General features: G+C 45.7%; 3 protein-coding genes across 3 annotated transcripts; 1 reads left to right on the plus strand and 2 right to left on the minus strand.

The window, feature by feature from the left end:
• Positions 1–6,457: 6,457 nt before the first annotated feature.
• On the plus strand, positions 6,458–6,902 carry LOC27208146. The gene has a single exon (XM_016183760.3). The coding sequence runs from the start codon at positions 6,496–6,498 to the stop codon at positions 6,658–6,660; it is 165 nt and encodes a 54-aa protein (XP_016023314.1). The 5' UTR covers positions 6,458–6,495; the 3' UTR covers positions 6,661–6,902.
• Positions 6,903–8,200: 1,298 nt separating this feature from the next.
• Positions 8,201–10,995, minus strand: LOC6730888 (protein sister of odd and bowel). Its single transcript, XM_002078016.4, has 2 exons — positions 9,057–10,995; positions 8,201–8,899 (listed from the first exon to the last, which is right to left on the minus strand). Exons 1-2 carry the CDS (start codon positions 10,373–10,375, stop codon positions 8,488–8,490), a joined length of 1,731 nt encoding a protein of 576 aa, XP_002078052.1. The 5' UTR covers positions 10,376–10,995; the 3' UTR covers positions 8,201–8,487.
• Positions 10,996–16,413: 5,418 nt separating this feature from the next.
• On the minus strand, positions 16,414–20,320 carry LOC27209296. Its single transcript, XM_016184743.3, has 2 exons — positions 20,314–20,320; positions 16,414–19,944 (listed from the first exon to the last, which is right to left on the minus strand). The coding sequence occupies exons 1-2, from the start codon at positions 20,318–20,320 to the stop codon at positions 19,568–19,570; spliced, it is 384 nt and encodes a 127-aa protein (XP_016023315.1). The 3' UTR covers positions 16,414–19,567.
• Positions 20,321–23,058: the final 2,738 nt, after the last annotated feature.

Below are 23,058 nucleotides of genomic sequence, written 5' to 3' on the forward strand. Positions count from 1 at the left end.
TGGCATCTTTGTTTCACATTCTGAAGGGGTAAGGGAAACGAGTTTCAAAAACAGCGGCAGCTTGCCGCTTGTCTTGTCTAACGATAAATAACAGTTAGAGCTGGACCTACCGTATACGCCAAGATCTTACCAAAATAATACGAGACCCCAAACAACAATAACAACAACACAGCACCCAAGTTGGGTCTGATCAGCTCAGCTGAAATCAAGTTAGCATTTTTAAGGTGTGACCAAAAGCGAACGAAACTCATAATTTTTTAAATTAGCATTTTTGTTTCCATCTTTCGTGGCTTTGGTTCAAGTTTGGATTGCACTGTGATTAAAACTGGAAATATAAGTGTTCGGTTTAATTTAAAATGGAAGCATATTCAGGTGTTTTCAATCGGAACCTTTCTTAATGCACATATGGTATGTTTTTATATTGAAAATAGCATCATTCAAGTCATATCAGTAGATTTTACGTAGATATTTAATTGAATAGTAGAATTATTCGTTATGAAATTCTCAAGCCACTTAGGTGTTTTAAGTAGACTTTTCTCCAAGTGCAGGGTTCGCTTGTCAGCGGAGACACACGAAGCCACCGCAGATGGTTTTATTTTACGTGGCGCGCGTTGTCATAAAACGAAATTTACAAATTGTGTCCCCCCGCAGTCGAAAAAAAAAACGAAGAAATCATACAAAGAATCAACTGATGATGATGCCGATGCGACGACATAGACATCATCGAGCATCATTCTGCAGTCTCCCCCCGGATTCTTCCCGATCCACTCAAGTGGTTGCAATAAACTCATCAATAAATTGCCGTCTGTTTCGCATGGGTTTTGTGACGCCAGTGGAACCACCAACGCAACCACCGCACGGTCATGTGGAATTCTTCTCGAGTTGGGTCGATCTGCTGTCTTGAGTCTTCTGTTTTTGGCTTCTTCTTCCTTTGGCCCCGGTGGTCCGGCTCTTTCTTCTCATCGGTGGCTTTCTTTCTACGCGCGTGGCTAAGTGGATTTGTGTGTTTTGTTGTGCGAGAAAAATGTTTATTGTTTCAACTTTGTTATCAGTGGTTAAGTAAACACAGCTCACACACTCGCCAAGTGTGGTCAATTTTTTTGTTGTGGCCGTGTGATTTCTAATTTGTTTACACTCAAACAAAGGGCTACAGAATTATTGTACGCTTATTTATGGCTGCAACTGTCAATGTCAAATGTCCCAATGTCCAACCGGAAGAGCCGCTCTGCCCGATCCATTGATGATCGCTCTTCTCCACACTTTGGACTCGGATTCGGATTCATTTGGTTTCTCTGCTGTTTGGTGACCTTATCTCTGGGGCCTGGAATTTTGTCTGAATTTTGTTGGGAATTTATTAGTACAAAGAAGTCGCGTGTTGGGATCATCAATCAGAGAGAGATCGAGAAATCGGGTTCAGAATCAGAAGCTTTGGTTGCAAGAGGTGTCCCAGGTGGAAAACAAAGTATTTCACGCTTCTCTTCATACTTAGTCGTCCATGGAAGTCCAACAAATTAATTACGATAACTTTTACTGGCATGAGTTTTTAGTTAAAAATATTAGATCAGTCCTCAAACAATGCAAACATTTCCTTTACAAATTGAATACCTCGTAACGACTCGATTATCCCATCTAGATCAAAAGATTCTCTGCAGAGTCTTCATTATTCAAGGGTCACCTCCCCCAAAAGTCAGACAAGATTTCGATTTCAGATATGCAAAACACTGCCCGAGTCATGATTGAAATCAGGTTGCGACGCCCCCGTTGGCTACAGAAGATAAAAGCTGCGATGGGTATCACTTTAACTGGTAACTGGATGAAAATCCTGGCAAACTTCAAGCATTAACGCTGCCCGGCCCGCCTCAATGTTTATTCAATTATCCCAGCATGGTGGCCGAGAAAAAACATCCCGGCTGGACGAGCCGAGAGCAATCCACCCCGGTTCTAACCATAACCATCCATTAGTAGCAACTGTTTCGCTGGTAATCTACACCATGCCACGCCCATCCGCAGATCATTTAACATCCCCCGTTTTGTCGGAAGGGAAATTGTGGAAATGGGGTGCGAAGTGGGTACAAATTATTAAGCTAATCAACAGCAAAAGCAACAATAGGAACAGGATATATGGCCGTTGAAACGGGGGAAGCAATTTGTCCCCTTTCATTTTGAAAGGGAATGCTGATAAGCGTGAAATTTATATAGGTGTCCCCTCAAGATGGGCACTTTAAAGTGCCCCGTGAACTGTCAACGGCAGCCCGAAGGGATCCGAAAACGGTTGTCGGGGTTACCGGTACCGGACTTCGGAATCCGGAATCCGGGTTATATATTTGGTTATATGCTTCGTTGATCTTTAAACGCAAAACGGCTTACGTAACCATGATTGAGTCGACTGGTCGCCTGTCTGCTGCATCTGTTGGGTTTTAAGGATATGTTATGGTATGGAATTGATACCATCCCTTTTTCTACACAGTAAACAACTTTATGATATAGAGTTATATGCGATAGAAAGTATCTCCGAGTGTAAATGTATCTCTGCGTCAGATTATCTGCCGTCTGCAGCGGCTTAGACTTCATTTTTACTCTGTCTGATGTTGAAATGAAAAGGGGTATGGAGTGTGGCCTCCGGCTCTTCATCATAATTCTCTTTTCATATATGTACATAGCTGTTCATCTGGAGCTTACTTTGTGATTAGGTGTCGTAATCGTCGAACAGGGACTCAACCTAATTAACCATTAAGTGAGCGCCATCATGTCACAACTGTCGGCTTAGGAAAGAGTGAAGGAGTTAAATGTATGGGGATCAATGGGTCGGTGAATGTTCTACTCGGATTTACGATGCTTGCGGCAAAGAAAGATGGTTTTTACGGTTCAAATACTTTCTACAGGAAACCATCCATCCAAAATCAGCACTTATGACGCATTAATCACTCACCAAACATTCATTTCCCCACTGCAGTTCCACTCGAAGCACTCATGACTTAGAAAAATCCCACACAAATTGCTAATCCTTGGGCAAACAAGATCTCAGCCACGTTACCTAAACCCAACGACGAAAATATGTCACATTTTTTTTCACTCTAAAAACGGAAATTTACAACTGGCCCCCACTAATAGAGACTCTCAAAATAGCCGACCATAACAGTATTACAACACCTTGACGGACGCTAAACTCAGTGTTTGTTGACAAATACTAAGGGGTATGGTTCGGCATGGAATGGTATGGTATGCTATGGTATGGGACTTACATATAACGACAGTCAACTAACGTCCGCGATATCCGTGCAAAGCAATCTTGTCAGTATATTACGTTAATGACAAATTGACGGCACCGGCTCTTTGATGTGTTGTGTTTGATTGTTTTGGTTCTAATCATCGTCGACTGCCGACGAAGTAGTCGTGGTAAAAAAAAAAATAAAAATAACAGTAATGGTGGGGGTGGCTGCAGCGGGGGCGTGGCAGAGGGCGGGGAGGGGCTTTTCGGATCTCAGGGGTGTGCTTGCAAATGATTCGTTTTAATTTAACCGCGTACTCGTAGTCGTCACTCAATTAGCTTGCAGCTCAGCGGAGCTTATCAGTTTCCGAAAAGTCATATAACCCCCCTAAAAGTGTTTGTCCAGGGTTGGCGAAGGGGGTGCTGCAGTGGCTCAGGAGGGGTGCTGGTCGGTGGGCGGTGGGCGGCGAGGGGAGATAAGCTCGACCACTATCTGCACGGCTCTCTCGCTCTCAGCGAGGTGGGTTTCCACTGCACTGCGCGGAAATGGGGCCAATTAGAAGATCATTATATTCTCGATAATTTAAGAGATTATTATAATTTTATTCAGTGTTGAAGCATTAAACATACACTTCCTATCATAAGTAGCTTAAGATAGTTTATGATCCCTTTCTTATGATTGCTTAGCAACTATACTGAGCAAATTAAACACATTTCTTTCAGTGTACAGTCCAGTTGTGTGGCTGTTTCCGTCACTGTTTGACGTTTGTGAATGTTGTAGTACACAAGTCGATCCAGCGACTGCTCCGTGCTACGTGCCCGGCAAGTTGTCAAACAAGCCGTGGGCAAATACGCAGTGCCAGCCGGGGAGCACGGAGTGCCGGGCAACAGTACGGAGTACGGATTACGGAGAGTGCGGAGCGTGGAGCCCTGTGCCGGACTCCAAAGAGAGGAGACCACCGCGCTGCACTCGTCCGACTGTCAATTACAACTCTAAATATGTGTGCACACTCGACATTTGTCGCATTTGTTTGCATTTGCGCCTGCCTGCAATAAAATCCAACAACCGACATCGCGCAAGAGTTATACGTTCTGGCATATGGGAATACACCGGAAAATATGGGTGGAAAGTAATCTCAGAAAGTATCAAAAAACTTAATGCTACTATGGTTTATTGGTGCCCATATCGTAGCATATGTAACTGTGAATATTTACTGTATGTGATTGATTTTATTTTTCATAACTCCAAATGACAAAAGTTTTTTCCGGTGTATTGCGACTTCATATGCATGCTTCAGTTCTCTGCCGCAACGTGAGAGAACTCTGTAGAAGCGTTGAGCTCTGTGGAATGGCCCCAACTCCCCGTCGGCAAAAGTGTCCCGTCCAATAAAATCTAATAACCACTTGGGGACACCGTTTGGGCCCTCCCTCCACCACTTCTCCTATCGTCGGAGGAGTTCTATGCCTCCGAGGGCCCAACAACTGCGGACCTTATAAGCAAGGTCTCTCTATTCACTTGCACGATTTTCGGCAGCTTTTCTTCTTCTGTATTATGACATTGGCACAAAGATGCGGCGGCGACTGCAGTTCCAGAAATTTAGTTTTCCTGGCTTTATGATCGCTTGTCGGTCGTCAAAGGGCCTTTACGGGTGGTAGGAGTGCGCAGGGGGTGGGGAATGGGGAGACAAGGTGTCTAGGAGACAGCTACCATGGCATTTGTGTGTGTAAGTGCTCATAGTTGGGGTATTTGGGGGTAGGATTACGAAGAGAATTCGGGGAATTCACAAAATGAACTAATCGGAACCAAAGTTGTCTGTGAAAATGGGAAAATTTATTTTTATATTGAGCAAATATATTTTATAGACTGATAGGTCTATGTAGTAAAACTAAAAGTTGTTGTGGGTAATCTAGAAAAGCTTGGGTACTTTAACTACCGCATACCTTTGTGTAAGAAAAAAACATACTGAAAACCACGTAAAGTGCCCCAACAGAAATGCGAAAATCTTTACGAGATGGCACCTAATTAGGCAGAAGAACGCCGCCAGAAATTTACGTTTCCTTCAGTTCTGGCGCATCTTTCAACTCAGCGAACTGCAAGAAACTATACTTTTCGAACACTTAAACGCCAGTGATTGGCCCAAAAAAGAGTAAGAAGCGCTTTTCCTACACAGAAAAAAATGTTATGACAAATTGTTGATATCTTAACAAATTAAAGTTTACAATAGTCATACCGCAGATAGCATATATTTTCTGTGTAGTATTAGAAACTCTGCAAAATTGAGTTCAGTGCGTGGCTGGCGCGTACTTCAGCACTGAGCAAACACGGATTCGTTCCCATTGAGGTGCCGATGCGGCCGGGTCAGAATTATTGGCGTAGTTACGACCGGACGGACAGCCACATACATCAAATCATAAAGCAAATGGTGCCGACAAACTAACTGGCCGGAGCCAAAATGGCAGAGTGGCCAAATAACCAAATAGCCCGGCCGACAGCCCACTGACATTTACATTCGCCCCAAAAAGACAACGCCAGGGCAAATGAACAACCGATACCGATGGCCAAACAACCAAATAACCGAGCCAGAGGAGTCGAACAACCGACGACAACGAGAACGTTCCGCTTTTTTGCGTTGGTTCCGGGAAACGCAACAAAATTTCACAACGCACCAAAATGTTTCCCTTCTTCTCGACTTGGCCATCATCATTGGCCCCATCATCGTGCCCCCGCTCCATCGCCAGAGCCCCAGGAACACAACAACACCTTGACCAAAAGCAATAGCCAACTTCAAAGAATCTTCCAACGGCCACGCCTCGAACACTAGACAACAACATTGTTGGTTGGTGTTGTTGGTGCACTGAAAGAAAATACTAATAGTTAGTAACTAGGATTATTTCTCGTATTTAAAAATTATGGATTATAGTAGATTCTATCTGGCAATACTCGGAAACTTTAAATAGTTCTGTAAAACTTATTTTTGATGTTATTATACCCAATTTTCCTCCGTGTAATGTTGCTTTGGCGTTGTCGTTTTTACTGTAAGTGTTGCAGATCGAAGGTGGAATGTTGCCGCGTTGTCGTTTGCGTTGATGGGCTTATTAGAGTTAGTCAGAGTTGTTTCCTCTTTCATTTCTTTTTTTTTTTTGTCTGGGGCGGTGCGGAAACCTCAAAGCGAATTTAGTGCGCTCCCGCCCCTTCCGCATCGCCCCGCCGCCCCTTTTCGGGGTTGTCCCCTCGCGTTTATGACGACAATGCGTTTGCTGTCATAATTATTAGTCAAACACAAACAATGAATTTCATAATTTTCCCATCAATACGGTCCAACAGCCGGTTGGAGCGACGTTGGAGCGTTCGTAAACTTCGAAAGCGTTCAAACATCCGCTCTTCCCGCACGCGCCGCTCGGGAAGAATGCCCCACTCTTGGCCGGAGGATGAGCTGGATACAACGACATAGCCTGGGGCACTGGGGTACTCCCAAGGGGGTCGCGGGTAGTGGAGGCACTCTGTGGAAATGAAGCCGTCGCGCATAAAGTGTGAAATTGCTGGCAATTCGCAGAGACGCTCCATTCTCGGCGTTTCTCAGTCTTTGGAGGCTGTTTAGAGCCTGGACTAATGGGAGATGCCAGTGCACTCAGAGAAATAGTTGGCACTAAGCTATTTTGAAGAATATTGCATATACATACAGCAGCTGAATTATCTATCCATATTGTAGGTGGCGTTGAGTAAATAAAATAAAGTTGCTTTAAATATTTGTTCACAATTTTTCTCAGTGTCGCTTGCACGCTTGTTCCATTGAATAGAACAATATCCGCGCAAATATTTGCAGAGAGCAGCAAGCAGGTCGTGTTTAAAATGTTTAACCACCCGAGGAGGAGGCGGAGTGGAGGTGGGGCCGAGGAGCCGGCTGGCCACGGCAAACAAGCCGGCACAGAGCCGCGGGATCTGGTCAAGAATGGGACCCAAACTGGGACGCAGAGCTCGGACTCATCCATAATTGTTGTTTGATCGTTGTAATTGGTTTGGTTTGGTGCAGCTGAAGCACAGGAAATGCAACAGCAACAGTGGAGGCCCCATAAAGACAACATTGCAGGCGGCTTTACATTGATCCGTTTAACGATTGACAAACGCGGCGATCTTTTCGGGAAGTCAGAGTTAAGGAAAGAAAATAAAAGTAAGCTAAAGGGGTGAGATGGCCGTGGAAGGAAACGCGGTCGGCATTCGCTTTTGAACTGCACTGTATGTGTTTGTGTCGTTATGGCCGCATCTTTTTGTAGTCGATAATAAAAATTGTAAACTTTGTGGCAGCCTGGAGCTGGAGCTCCACCCTCGTTCTGGAATGGACAGCCCACTTTTCGCTATAAAATCTCTTTCGAGCTCTTTCAGCGGACACGCCCGGAATTATCTGGATGTTACTGTGTGGGAAATGGGGTGCCCCGATATCTATATATCTCACACTCTAGTGGGTGGTCCATTCGATCGATGAGATAGCGCCTGCTCCACTTGTCCACCGGCTTGTACGACATTATTTGACTGGAAATGTGGTGCAGCCTGGAAGTGGTGGGAAAATGTGGGCATTTCTTTGTTTTGGCCCCACTATTGTCGATCGTGTTTGTTGTCAAAGGCTTGTTGAAAGAGGTGTTTGAAGGTGTGCACCTTAATGCTACATTAATTGCCCTTGTTGGCACTCTAGCGATAAACATCGGTACAAATATTTGATTTTAGTTCGCTACAAGTGCGTAAATAGTGTAAGTACAAGAGTGGAATCGAAGCGGTACAAAGATGGAAAGGGTGAGAAAAACGTTTTGGGAAATTCTTGAAATTTTCAAGTGAGTAACAGGCATTTAGAAACTCAAACAGACTCTAACTACCTTTGGTAAATGGCTAGAATGTTCAAGGATGATACAACTAGCTTTCTTTTTAGTCCCAAGATTAATACTTGGAACACCTTTCTGGAACCATAAGCCCAACTCAACAATAAAAAGCCATGTGCACAATTTCCTTTAAGCTATTGTCTTTTATTCGATCGTACATTAAGAGTCCACAATTTAACTTAATAACTAAAGTTATTTTACGCAAAGTCAAACTTTCCTGCTAAGCTTACGTCACAAATATCCAAGGCTTAAACCAATATAGCTAAGGCTAAACTTACACTAAACTAAATGCTGTTTAGTCGTACTAAGATTACGATTACGAAATGGAGGGATTCGTATTCATGAGAGCTGCAATTGAGATTTTATTTTATTGAGTGGGTATCAAAGAGTGAGGAATCAGCTAAGGAAGATCAATCGCTGACGGCCACCAAATCTCTGGAGGATGCTGCAGTACTGGCGGAGCCCGTGGGCAAGCCCAACTCCGAGCTGGAGCTGGAGCCGGAGCCAAACAGATCACTTAGGTTGCCACCCACCACACCGCCCACTCCGGCGGCCAAGTTATGCGTCAGGCTGTGACGTCGCAAGTCGCAGTTCCGCCGGAAGACTTTCCCGCAGGAGGCGCAGTTGTATGGCTTGATGTCGGTGTGGGTGAGCAGGTGGGTCTTCAGATTGGAACGCTGGTTGAAGGAGCGGTTGCACACGGGGCACTTGTGCGGCGACTCCTCCATGTGCAGGATCTTGTGGACAGCCAGAGTGCGGGACTGACAGAATCCCTTGCCGCACACGGCGCACTTGAAGGGCTTCTCCTTGGAGTGGATATATCTGCAGATTACCGGAATGAATGAGGAGAATGGTGGGTTAGATTGTTTGGAAAACTAAATGAAATATCTGGAAGCTAGTCTTATCTGGCAGAGGAGCTATTCTCAAGGGAAGGAGCATTCTTATTATACGAGTAGCTTATCCGCTATTTGTGACCTACCTATGATCCCTCAGATGATCCTGCCTCCTGAAGGCCTTGCCGCAGATGTCGCAGGAGTAGGGCCTCTCGTCCGTGTGCGTTCTTTCGTGGATGAGCAGATTGTAGGACTTGGTGAACTGTCGGTTGCAGAACTTGCAGATGAACTGCTTCTTGGACCGCTGGGCTGCCGCTGCCGCCGCCGAGCTGCCCGCCTCCTCCAGCCCCCCTACCGCACCTGCACCTACGCCGCCAGCTGCTCCCGAAATGACACTCATCTTGTCCTGGTACATGGTGGCCTGCAGCGAGTGCAGAGCCGAGTCCGTTTCCGCCTGGCTGAAGGCCGAGGGATTGAACATGAAGCTGCCATAGCTGCTGTCCAGGTCTCCCGCCTCGAAGGAGAGTGCATCCTCGCCATCGAGCAAGGGTAAGTCGCACTCTGCTGCAAGTTCTGCGGCTGTTGCGCAGTCCAGCGCCGCCTGTTGGCTCGCAGCAGCTGCTGCGGCAGCCGCAGCAGCCGCCACAGCAGCACTAACGGTGCCAATGGAGGGCAGAGGCAGGCACTTGGATGTTGCTGGTGTGCTGGTGGAGTTGCTGTTGTTGCTGCTGGGCGAGGATGTGGCGGCAGCGGATGCTGTCGCTGCCGTCAAAGGAGGTTCTCCCGAGGAGCTGGAGGAGCAGCTCGACTTGAGCTCTATATTGGCTATATCGATGAGCGAGGGCAATGCATTGTTCTCCGCTTCACTGCTGCTGCTGTTGCAGGTGGTGGCGTTGTTGCTGTTGCTGCTGCTGGTGTTGCTGTTGGAAAAGCGGAACACATCCGATTTCCCGGTGAGTCGCTGCAGCGCCAAATAGGATTCCAGGGCCTGGAGATTAAGAGCTGCTGCCGCAGCCGAATTGGCCGGCAGTAGGGCTGCCTGCTGCAGACTGCTAACCATGGTTCCTTGCAGCGAAAGAACGACCGCAGCAGCCGCCGCAAGATCGTTGGTTGCTGCGGCCGCCGTTGCTGTTGCAGCTGCCATGGCTGCGTTGCTGGTCTTACTGCCGATCGGCGATGTTGCAGCGGTGCACTTGTTGCCGTTGCTGTTGCAACTCTCGCTTTTCTTGTGCGCTGCTGTGGGTGTTGCTGCGGCACTTGGCTTGTGGTTGCTGTTGCTGTGGTGCTTCGATGTTGCTGCCTTGCTGGCTGATGCTGCTGCTGTTGCGCTTGCCTTGAGATCGCCAAGCGCCTCGGCAATATCGCTGCTTGCTGCCGGTGAGGCTGCTGCCTTGGCCGGCGAATCGCTGCAAGTTGCAGCTGCAGCTGCAGCAGCAGCGGCACTCAAATGCTTAACTGCCTCCATAAAAAAGTCGAATCCACGCACACACTCAGCTGGATATCGGGATAAAGCCTCGGGGCAGCGATGTTGCTGTGTTGCTGGTTGCCGTGGTGATTTTTTGTATTTTTTATTGTTTGGCGCACCTACGCAGGTTGAGAGGTTCGGAGCGCGTCCACATGAATATTAAAAACCACACGCCATCATAAATCACGTCTTAGTCACGCTTTCAAAAGTCATAAAAATCGAATTTGACGTCTGGCCAAAAACGAAAACAACAAAGTGCAGTCTCAGCCAAGTTAAGTCAAATTGGCAGGCACGCTTTTTCGATTTTTTCCACTGAAATAATATGGTAGTTCTGCTGGCTAGCACACGCGAATAATTTGGGTACAATCGATCTTTAAAATGATCTGCAGTTACTATTAGTTAACTTCCGTTTAATGCAACTTCCGGTCTTAACCAACACAGACACACACACGTGTTGAGCTATGTATATATATGTACGTATATATAATATTGTTTATTTTCTCTGATTCTGCCAGTTCTTCTTCTTCTCTTGACGTCGATCAGCCGTCGCTGCACACAATATTGGTAAAAGATCACGGAATAACTAAAAGTCCATTGCTCTGCGGACATATCGCGGACCTGCGCTCACTTGTTGATCGCCACATCTCTCTCGCCATTGGCGATCGCTCCCTGCGAGAGCGGATGAGAGCGTGGCCCACAAGATCACCCACGAAAAGAGCGAGCGGAGAGCGGGAGAAATTCAGGTTGGCCAGGTGCAAACTCGTTTTGTCTGTGTATTCTGAGCACCTTAACTCCCGCTCTCACCCACACACGCGCACTTAAATCGGAGGTAGAGCGAGAGAGCGTGCAAGGTGAGAAAGAGAGAACCGGTTTCTGTGGTTAATATGCCTGATTTTGATTTTGATTTTGAGTGGGTGTTTTGCCCGCCCTCTCTTTCCCTCCTGGTCGTGCCATCTCTTTCTCACCCATCGTGCCAGCCCCCTCTTGTCTGATAATATTCGTTTATTTATATAATTTTTGCAAGTAGTTGTTTATGATTCTTCCTAGGAAATTTCGCAGGCTTTTCCAAGTACTTTTAACCTTGGAAACTGAAGAATTTTGACGGATATTTAAAGGTTTAAAATATAGATTTAGGCACAAGTAACAGATGTAGCTTATATGTATGTATTATAAACTTGCCAATAAGAAGAAATCTCATATTATAGCTATTTACCAATTATACAAGTTATACGAACATCCCTTAATTCACTAAAATCGAACGTGATCGGCGGCCGTAAAAGGATTGCGATCGCCTGATAAGGAATCATAAGCCAGCTGTTTTCTGGACATCTAAGGAAACCGTGGAGTTCCTAGTAAGGAATATGAAACAATGGTCTAATCTATAAAATATTAACGATCTTAAAAGGCTTTGGATTGGCGGTCAGATTGAAACACCTTGAGATGGTTTCCTGGAAATTATTACACTTAAAATCCATTTGCAATAGTGGAGATTTTTCCGAGTGCATCAACCTGCTGGCACTTGCAAATTGTGGCCATTAGTCAACGCGTTGATTTCTTGAGCCCCAAGCGCAGCCAGTTGATTGAAATGATTCTCCTCGCACGCCATCTCATCGCCGCAGAATCGCAGACGAAAGAGCGAGAGAAGAATGCTGGCAGAAGAATCCAAAAATACGCTGGCACAGCAAACCCAATCACAATTCGAATCACAGCCGCAATCATAGCTGAGACTTTTCAACTGTCAATTATTTCCTTATTCTTTATGCAAAGCCCCCAGACGCGAGTATCCAGTGGGGGAACTCGGACTTAATGCGCTAAACGGCCCAAGTAAATGACCAATAATCATGGGAGCTGCCAGCTCTCCGGCTGCCGGTTGGTTGGCCACGAAATAAGCAGGAAAACAACTGCTGGAAAGAGCCAGTCCAGCACCGAGTGCAATTTATTTTTGCATTAAATTGCAATTTGGCCGGGACTCGCAGTTTTCTACCATTTATACAGATATTATCGTGATTAATAATGCACAAACATGTCATACGCTCGTTTCGTGTGTGTTTGATTGGAGCGCATTAGGATCGCGGCATTTAATGATCCGGGAGTCTGGAGTCTGGAGACCAGCGAGCCTCAGTCCCACGGTAGCAATTATGTCGCTTAGTGGCCGGCTTACGGATGATGATGATCGTCGCGAGGATGATCTCTCGCTGGATCGCTGGATCCCTGGATCATCCTGAATGGCGGCGCCATCAAAAGATCTGCAATCGCGATTGCGCATTCCAAGGCAAACTCCGTCGTATTGACACAAGCTTCCTTTAAATGAAAGCCCCGGCTTAATGTCGTTATATTTCGATAGTCGCGCTTTTAAATGCTCGTTTCCTGTGCCGCCTCAATCGGAGGTTCTCCTCTTCAGGGACACGATCATCGATTGCCAGGCTCCACTTCCACTTCGACTGCCAGGTCCCCAATCCCCAGTCTCCAGACCCATCCCAAGTATCGTTGTCAGTCTCAAGGCAAATGGTACATGATTTCAAATTTCAAGTACCAGTTTACATAAAGATCGCACAGGCTTTAGCTAGCTGCACTGCGAAAAAGGAATTTAAGGATTTTCCGACTTAATAAAATATTGTATTAATAGCTTAAGGAAGAATTAACCTAATGATGTCCAAAGATAAGTTAACTGAATCCTTGGAAGAGAACTCGCCAGTTAAGAACAGATAGGTTTAAAGAACACTTTCCAATATAACTGATTTTTTTTAAGTGCAAGGGAAGAGGAGAAACCAGTCCCTCCTGCTCCTGGCTGCCCTATCCTTGCCCTTCCTTTCTGCTCCTTTCCTGGGCCGAGCTGGGTTGGGCGATCCGAGGGAATGCCTTGAAGCCTCACAACCATCTGTCACAAGGTCCCAGTTCCAGTCGAAGTCGCATCGGAGCCGAAGTGGAAGCCTCCATCTCCAACTCCAACTCCATCTTCAGCTCCATCTGCGTCTCAGTCGAATAAGAATGCGCTAAACTTGATTCCTTCGAAGCGAGCGCCGAGTGCGCATGCGTGGGCTGGAATTACATGATCACGATCAGCGATAAAACTTGATGTTGTACATAGCAGGCGACATGGGAGCGGGACGGGATCCGGATCAGTGCAGAAATGGGGTAGGGAGGAGCGGATCGGTACGGATCGATCCATCGCCCCATACAAAATGTCGCAAAAGTCGTACAAATCTACACGGAGCTCCAAGATCACAGCCAGGTTCACTTCAAGACCCAGCTGGAACAACGGGACACCGACAAACGATGCCGGGTGCACTTGAAAAAATTACAGCGATCCTATCTAATACATATCTAAAACCCATCCTCAGCTGGTGGGCATCCATTTTCACATATCTTCTGCTTTCCAGCTTACTTCCTAACCACATTGAAAACTATTTCAAATTCCAGGTACCCCACTTTTCTGCACGTGTAAAGATCCTCGTGGTCTTCGGGCCTTTGTCGATCGCCCCAAGTCGTGTCAAATTATTGATTGCTGTCTTTTAATTTGATTTTGATTTTTCCACCGACTCTGCCATCTTTCCGATCGCAAACGACGGCTGGATAGGATATGAAGGGCTGGGTGGGGAGCCAGAATTATTAATCTACTGCTTTGATTTGAAGCGACACACCACGATCGTGACAAAGAAAAGTAAAAGTCATAACACACATCTAGGGCGGCGATAAGATCGCCAAGATCACCGGCTTAACACCGATCATCTGGCCTATTGTTTTGGAGTGACTTTTTTTTATTGGAACCCAGTAATTATCGGGGGCGTACGTTTTGGGTGCCTCAGCCTCGGCCAGAGTATTTCTTCTTTTTGGGATTCCCTGGAACACAGACGGCAGCTCATTAGCCGCAGGCGTTGCCCCTGATTGGACCAACTATAATCCCTGACAGAGATTAGAGCCAGGTTTTCTGCGGAAAAAAAAGACAGGCGGTAGTCGATATTTCTGTGGTTAGATGTCGGTTATTGCTTTTTACTTCTCCCACCTCTAATTCGGTTTCTTTCTATCCCCCGTTTTGACGCAGATCTCTTATCGCGTTTTACGTGAGGAATTGACATATCTACTTGGTAATTTGATCTATTGAAAAGACCTCGCTGCGAACTGTTTGTTGTTGTCTTTTTATCCGAAGGTTACGTTGCCTGCGACAAACAATGGCCGGGAATCATAATTACAATGGATTAGAGAATATTAATATTTCCTTTCATCTTTGCCGTAGGTCAAGACCCATCGTGTTTGTTGTTTTGAGTACTTCAAAATCTTTTCGTTTATTGACATAGTTCTCGAGCGGGCAAACAACAAATGAGTTGGCGCATGGCCAAGATCATCTGCAAATAAGTGAGGTTCTCTTCGTTCGCTGGAAGGGGAAAGTACAGAAATCGAGAAATTGGGAGAATGTTAAATAAACTGGGATAATTATTTGGGAGGGTCTTCAATGAGGGTTCGGCTTATACGGCTCGTTGGTAGAGGAGGTGGTAAAAGATGTTTTAAGGCCGATAATGCATCAGCTAACGAGGTACGAAAGTATCTAAGATCAAACAAAAACTATAGTACTATATGTTCTCAATCACTCTATGTTTCTTAATACTATAAATTTCGCTTTTTCTTCGCTGGCGCCACTCGCAAATTGAAGCACGCAATATCTCGGAAATTTCCGCCATGGTTGCCAATTTCCGAATTGTTTGGGCCACGTCCCATGTGATTATGCATCACACTCGACTCGAATTCCCACACCCAATCCAGTGCAATGCCAACTGCGAGCCGAGAACAGTGCGAATGTGAAATGTTTCTTCCCCCCAAAAAACATTCCGCGAATGATTTGCATGCCTCTGGAGATGGAGATCCGATCGGAACCGATCCAAAGCCGAGTTTCTGGTCGAAGAACGAACTGGTCCAATCAAATCGAAACCATCTGGCCAAGTCGAAACGTTCGTGGGAATCAGTTCAATACAATTTGCATGCACAAATACTCAAACTCCAGCTCAAACTGCGAAGAGAGTGTGGTTCAAGTCGAAGATCTGGGGTCGAGGGGCTCCGATTGTCAATTAATTGCAGCAAACGGAGCAAAAACCGTATTGCAACAATGGCAAATTGTTGCAATTTTCTCGCGGCCAGAAGTAGTAAAAGACGTACAACTGCCGAATTATTGAGTGACTGAATGAATGGCTTGAATGAGTGACGGCCGAAGCCTTTTCGTCTTGCACCGCTGAGTGGGGCATGGGTTCCACAGTGAAGCCTCGATAAGAAGGATGCTAAAACTATGATCGTTTGATGATAGACATTTAGCACTCGAAGCCATTGAATCACCTTTGAGTTGGGGTTGTTATCCATTTATAGAGGCTTCACTGTACATATAGGAAGTCATGTCCCTGATGGTCTGATACCGAAACCGAACCCAAACCCAAACCCTAACATGAAACATCGTTCCGTGTTCGCGGTCACCGCTTGTCTCGCTTTATTCCCTCCTGCCAAATGGTCGTCGACTGGCTGTTTCTGTGTTTTCCAAAGGCCTAAATGGCCAAATTGATGCGCGATGCGATTTAACGTTTCTCTGATTGAGCTAATGACAGGCGACTACGTGAGAAAGAAATGTATTTCAATTTCGCATTCGCATTGGGTCAAAAGCGAGTGGTGACTGGGGTGAGTGAGTCAGGGTTCACTTCATGCATAGACGGATGGGCAAGGTTAGGGTGAAAGCGCCATTACTACGACGACTTAAAAGGGGTTTATAACCATGCAGAAATCTTTTCTTTGCAAGCCCAAACTCCCAATTTTACTGTGGTAACAAATGCGAAATCCTACCGGATATGCTGAGCCAACTGGCAGACTTCTTGTGGGCCAGAGTCCTGGGCCATAAACAAATCGTCACCCCCTATGGTGACCCGTGATTGTTCTATTGGCAACTCATTTCCTGCTGCCCTTTATCCGAATGCGAGCGCCAAAAAGCATTCACTTTCAATTTCTCAAGGCAGCGCGTCCCTGGAAGATAATACACAAATTAATATAAAACGCTGTCTGGCTGTTGGAGGAGGCTTTTAATCATTTTTATCTCCTCTGGATGGCTAAAGTAGAGCATGGAAGAATGGAGAACGCGGCTCAATGGTTGCGGAAAGCTGTAAAGCGTGGCAAATATACGCTTAATTGGCTGCAGTCGCAGAATTCCAGCGACCAGGTCGGGTCTCCTTCTTTTCCAGCAATAAAATGCAAATTAAACGAACCAACACAGGACCCCGGGCACTCCAGTTCTCCAAGACTCCGCCGACTCGAGGCACATTTATTTACTTAGAACCTCCTGCTGTGCTTCCGAATTAAGTTTAAGCCCAGAGGCTAAAAATGCAAAATGAGTTTTACTAATTTCTCAACTTCGTAGACTTCGAGTCCGAGTCCGAGCCCGAGTCCGAGAATCCGGCTGATGGACAGTTCGGCGGGGATGGGAAACGGGCATAGCTGGAGGAGGAAAAGGGTTGCCCGGCTAAACTGAATTTTAATTCCTGCATAAATCGATTTTAAATGAGATTTCTTTCGGGGAGCCCAGAAACCGAACACCAAAACCAAAACCATAATCAAAATGTTCACGGTCCATGCAAATTTCGAGGCTCTTTTTTTCCAGTAGCCTCTGCCCGCATGGATCCTCCCACCTGACTGCCGAAAAAAGATCAGCGAATGCCCGAAGGACGTGTGCTCTTTTCTTCTTAACTTTTTTTTATATTTTTGATCCTTGGATATACACATATCTGTGTTGAAAGTGGGGCGTGATCCGTTTAGCAGCGCCTTCAGTATGCAAAGTGCTGCTTGCCAGCTGCTCGGAAATGAGTTATGAGTCGGACTGGCCCCACGTCTCCATTCTCCGTTCTCGGATCTCCGAAGACTCCGGCTCGTTTGCATATTTTAGGCCACCGTTTAATTAAAGGTTCCACAATTCCTCTTTTTAACGAAACATTTGAAACGGGGCACGAGCACGAGGGTCTCTCAAGAGTGCTCCTCCCTGTCTCGGGGCTTTGGGTGTCTTGTGGTCTGGGGATCTGTGGTCTCGAGTCTTGAGTTTTGAGTTTTGGGGCTGGGATCTTGAGGTGGAGTCTCGTCCATTCCCCAAGCACTCGAGTCCGTCAGAACTCAAGTGTGGAGCGTGTTCGGCGTTCGGCGGCTTTTTACCGCTCAAGGAAATGCACTGTGAGAAAATATAGTTACTCTAGAAATGCAAACGCATTCCAATCTAATGTATATCAATCATATATTCTTCCAAGCTTTGGGATTATCTGTAAAATGTGAAATATAAAGAAAAGATTATTCTTTATAAATTAGTATCTGAATTAAAAATTTTCTTGGAGTGACCCAAGCTGTTTCGTGGCCAAGAAGCCAGCGATGATCTGGCCTGTTATTTCAACGCGCACTTTGGTTATTTCGTGTGATATTTCAAATCAATAATGTTCGGCCCTAAATAACTCTATTGTTGTGCGTAAGTTTTCTCGGAAATTCAACGGCTGCTGACGAACTCTTGGATATTTCATATTGCTGCGGGTGTTCTGGGTGGCTCAATAAAGTACAATACAGGCAAATCAAGTTGGTAACGAAAAGAAAGCGCATCTCAGATCAGATCAGTTCAGTTAAGATGGGATCGCAGCGGTGAGTCAAGTATCTATCGGATATTAGCGCTGCTGCCCGGTGTGCATTTTATTGTCTTTGGGCCATAACTTATGGGCCAAGCGACACCTACCAGGCGAACCTGTTTATCACACGCATTAGATCGGGCCAAAACCATATTCACTGGTTCCACACGGCTCCTGGCCCATCAATTTCAGCTGCAGCAGCTGAAAAATAGGGAGACGGCTTGGAACGCCACCGCCAGGCCAACAAAGATACACCTTTTAGACGGGGAAAGGTGAGGGTTGGCTGCTTTGTTCGCTGCTCTATAAATTCAAGTGGATATCAATAATAAATTTCACTAATTTCTGTCATTCCACTCGAGTGCTACAAGTCCGTGGTCCCCGCGGCTCCCTCGCTACCCTACAGTCGCCGCCTGTGTGTCTGTGTGTTAATGTCTTGCTTTTAACCACTTCATTGTTCGGGCGTCAAAGGTTAAGAGTCTCAGTCCCTCCGCTCGCATGTTGTTGTCTTCGCTCGATGTTGCTTGTCTGCAGCGCCGCCAGCAACACGGCAACATAGCAACAGCAACATGGACAACAGCAACAGCAGATGCACTCGGAGAAAATATGTGTAACCATTTCATTTGCATTATTAAAATATTTACGTTAGCAATTCCACATCGCTGCATTAATTACATGATAAGAAAATAAGTTAATATTATTTTCAATAGTAATATCTATTCATAGTCAGTATTTTCGCCCAGTGCACAACAGTAACATCTCACCCTCAGCTGAACAGCATTGTGGATACTTTGCGCTTTTGTAGTTATTTTTCTTGGTTTTTATTGTATGGTTTTGTTGCGCATTTTTCCCCAGCCGACTTTATTATTGTTGGTGTTTACCTTTGTGTTATTTTCATTTTATACACATCATTTGATTCGATTTCATTTCTCGAATGCTGCCCGTTTTCCTTTCTTAGTTATTGTTGTTATTCTTAAAACGCCCCAATGCGATTGTCGAAACTACCATTGAGTTTTGATTTCTGAAGAGAGTCTTCTGCGCGTTTCGATCGATGGATCTGTTTCGTATGAATGGTGCAGGGGTTTTGAAAGGTGGTTGATAGATTAAGATGAAATGGCAATGGCGGTGGTTGGGTAAACAACCCAGTTCTCTGTCAAGTGCAGTCTTTCCATTTTGTGAGAAGAAGGGTGGTGGAAAACATTGGAATGCCATTCGAGGATTGATTGATTGGGGGAAGGTTGCGTTAGGTGGGAAGTTTTCAAACCAAAACATTGTCCAACCATTTGTTCTATTTAAATTACAACTTTTAAAGGTTAATTTCCCACTTCAGTAGCTTCTTTTGGTCAAGTAATGCAACACTCATTCCGTGACCAATCCAGATGCCTGGCTGTCTGCCAAGTTGGCTGCAATTACAAGAAACAAACGTGAGACGAATTTCAATATCGATTCCGAAATCTTCCCGCTGCCAAAATGACCAAACGGTTTTCGGGCCTCCATCAACTTCGTTCGAGTTCAGTTCGGTTCGGTTCTTCTGGCCGATCATCCCCCGTAAACAATGGATTATCTAACCACTTCACAAAGTGCGTGAAAAAAGAAGAGCAGAGCGAGAGACACTTGTGGAATCGCATGGATCTTCGAATTCATTTTTGGCCGCGTCAGCGTTTCCATTGTCCTGGGGAGATATAAAAAACGAGGAAGAGGGGGGGCTTTGGTACAATGGCAAACAATTAATGTGGCTCATTGTTATCGGTCGATGTCCATTTCGGGGCATTACGTGAAAGTATTTTCCCGGGCTCCGGCTCTCTCCCTTCCGCCACTCGACAGAAGTCAATTCTAATCGAATTGTATTCCAAATAAAGGGAATCTGGATTCCCCGGAATCGAATGAATAGCCCATCGAATGGGGCGACAACAAATTGTGGGAACTTCTCTGCGTTTTTCCCTTTCTGGACTTAGGGTTATAATGCCGCAATAAACTCAAGTGGAAAAATTGCGGCAAAAGTCTTAAGCGCAGCCACTAAAACGTTTAAGTCCCCGTGTTTCTTTTCTTTTCTGGCCAAGACTAATGGCCCAGCCAATTTGTATATGGCCAAAAGATCGGAGTGGGAACGGAGGAAATTTCATCAAAGAATTTTTCGGCTCTTCTCGCATCGCCATAAAATCCTCCTTTTGGCCCCATGCAATTTTGGTAGCTATACGTCTTTGGCTCCTCCTGCGAATCTGCCTGTGAATCGTTTACGTGTTGGCATCTGTCGGATTCGAGGTATCTGCATCCGAAGGATTGGCCAGCCGGGCTCAGAGAAAGGTTCGGTTCGCTTACGCAGCATTCTTCGGATCAGCCAAATTACAATATTATTATTATTGTGCCTGAGAATTTTTGATTGAAGTTTAAAGGGCTTAAAAGCCCAGCCAACTACCAGTTTGTGCGATTTCAGTTGCCATTCGCTTTATTGCCGCCATTATCATCATCGGCCCGGTTTGGCCACGGCGACTTTCCAGTCTTTCGCATCGTCTTGTGAATTTGAATACTTAATTTTGCATTTATTGCCGGCGGCCAAGGAGCCGCTGCCAAGTTCCCAAAAGGTCACAGTTCACGCGCGTGCAGCGGTCGCAGTGTGAGAAGGTTTAGTTTGGGAAGAAAGTTTATGCGGAAATTGCCATTGCGGCTGAGAAACTCAAATATAATTACGATTGGCAAATTGAATTCTACGATTATTCTACATATTATAAAAACATGCATTTTTTGATAGACCATCGAATGCTGTTAACTACAATATATGATGTCATTATGAGGGGCAATATCCTGCAGGAAACAGCAGGTTTCACGTCTACTTAACAGAAAAAAAACCTTGATTACTTTCCTATCAATAGAATTCAATGGTTTTTCCTTCGCCCCACACCAAGCCGCTTGTCTGATTTATGTTTGCCACCGCCCGAGTCTATATATCACACCATCGGAAGGTGACCATCCCGTATTGTGCGGCGATCTATCTGCCATCCATCAGGCCGTGAAATATTGCTGCTCCCCCGCCGCCTTGATATCGGAGCTCCAGCTCAACTCCGCCTCCCCCCGCCACCTGGCACGATAAATTCCACGCCCGAACCCGATGATATTATCGAAGGCCCCACACAATGGCGAAAATAAAAAAATAACGCACACACCAAACCGATAGAGAAATTTATAGCCGATATGGATATATATATGGATATGGACCCGATGAAATGATACGCGACCCGAGTCCGAGTCACAGCTATTATCCATAATCTCAGCCACGTTTTGGCTTTTCCGTTTCCCATTTTCCCTTGCCCTTGCCCTTTGGGCCCTCAAAACTTTTTGTTGATGGCCAATTAAAATGGGTTATTAGCAGAAGTGCGATATGAGAAGAAGCCCCTGATTGTGTGGCGTTTGGAAATCTGTTGTCCATTCTTTTTGTTCGTGTTTTTGGGTTTTGTGACGTCTTCGGTCCTATAAAACGGGGTGAATATCAACCGATATATACCGTTGGTTTTACGACCATATCGCCGGGCGTATCGAGAAACAGGCCCCATCCTAACATTTGTGTCTGCGCCGTCTATGGGCCCCGGGTAATAAAGGCCATAAAAGAACTTCTGCATTCGATCCGATCTTCACAAGTGTATGCGATATTGAGGGAGCTATAAAGTAGTTAAGTGCCCCAAAGGCTCTCGCCCCCAATATGATATTATGGTAGCCAAAACGCTCCAAATGGCAGTTGCGTGATGATGCCACCAACAGGAATCCCAATTCCAACTCGAGAATCCCGAAACGCTTAGCAAAATGCCGTCCATCAGCAGCAGCAGCAGCAGCGGCGGCGGCAGTCGGATCATCAGTTAAATGAAATGATTGAAGCCGAATTGAAGTCTTTAGTCAACGCAACACGCAAACCAACAATTGGCCACGCGGAGGACTCCTCATCTCGGCCAGCGAAACGACGGCAGAGGAGTCCGTTCCAGGCGGCAGACGGACTCTGATAAGCTGTCAATAGTTGGGCTCCGGCTATGCTTCATTAATCACAACATGATGCTGAAATTTCCAAGGAAGCAAAAGCATGCCATTGTTGTTTTTCCAAAGTGCTGGGGTATTTTGGACAGGGTATTTATAAGGTGGATTATTGTAGGAAACTGTTTCGGTAATTAAACTAAATTTATAGCTTTTAAATCTTTAATTTTAACTCAACTTACTTTGAGTCTAGTAATTTATTACTCAAAAGTAAGTTCTAAGGTATCTCACAGCTCAGCAGAGACCAACTTCAATCCTGTGAGAGTTACTTTATGCAAAAATTGCGCATACGCCGCATTGACCTCGCCACGCCGCCGCTCATAATAATGCAATATCACTAATTTATGGAGCTCTGGCCAACTGCAGCTCCCTTGCTGTGTGGCTGAAAAAGCTCATCATCGGCAGCAGCTGACGATGGAGCCTTCATTGGATTGGGGACTGGGGCTTGGGACTTGGGACTTGGAGCTAGAGGCTTGGGGATTTGGGACTCGGTCGGTCCATCTCATGTGCGCTGCTCTCGGAATGTGCAACGTCATTACTTTTATGATTGTTCAGGTATTCAGAAATGCCCGCCGCTGGTTGGCCCACCGATCCGAGGCGATCCATCGATCGATCGCTTTTGGCTGAATTCGTTGTTCATGTACAATATTTTCTTTAGTCAATCGAAGTTGTCGATGTGACTTTTATGTGCCACTCAAGTGTTTCTCTTCCTCGTGTTGCCTTTGCTGCTCTGCTGTTTTTGTTGTCTATCAGCGGTGCGGGTGTTAAAGACCACTGAAGACAATTGTTATTTTTAATATCATTGTTGGAGAGCGAGTTATTCACTGTAAAAGTTCCAGCACTCAGTCAAAGTTGGACTCTGTTATTGTAAGCCATGTCTAGTGATATGATTTCGCATTGTGTATTGTGTAGTATTTTTTCGGATCGCTTTTCGTTCGATTGTCGGACTTTTCAGAGAAGGCCGCCGCCTCCAACGATGTCATGTCGTATGGAAGTTGAATGTTGCAGATGGGCAGGGACTCGAGTTTTGGTTGGATAATTTCTGAA

This window comes from Drosophila simulans, chromosome 2L, assembly GCF_016746395.2.
Source record: "Drosophila simulans strain w501 chromosome 2L, Prin_Dsim_3.1, whole genome shotgun sequence".
In the NCBI taxonomy this organism is placed as follows: Eukaryota; Metazoa; Arthropoda; class Insecta; order Diptera; family Drosophilidae; genus Drosophila; species Drosophila simulans.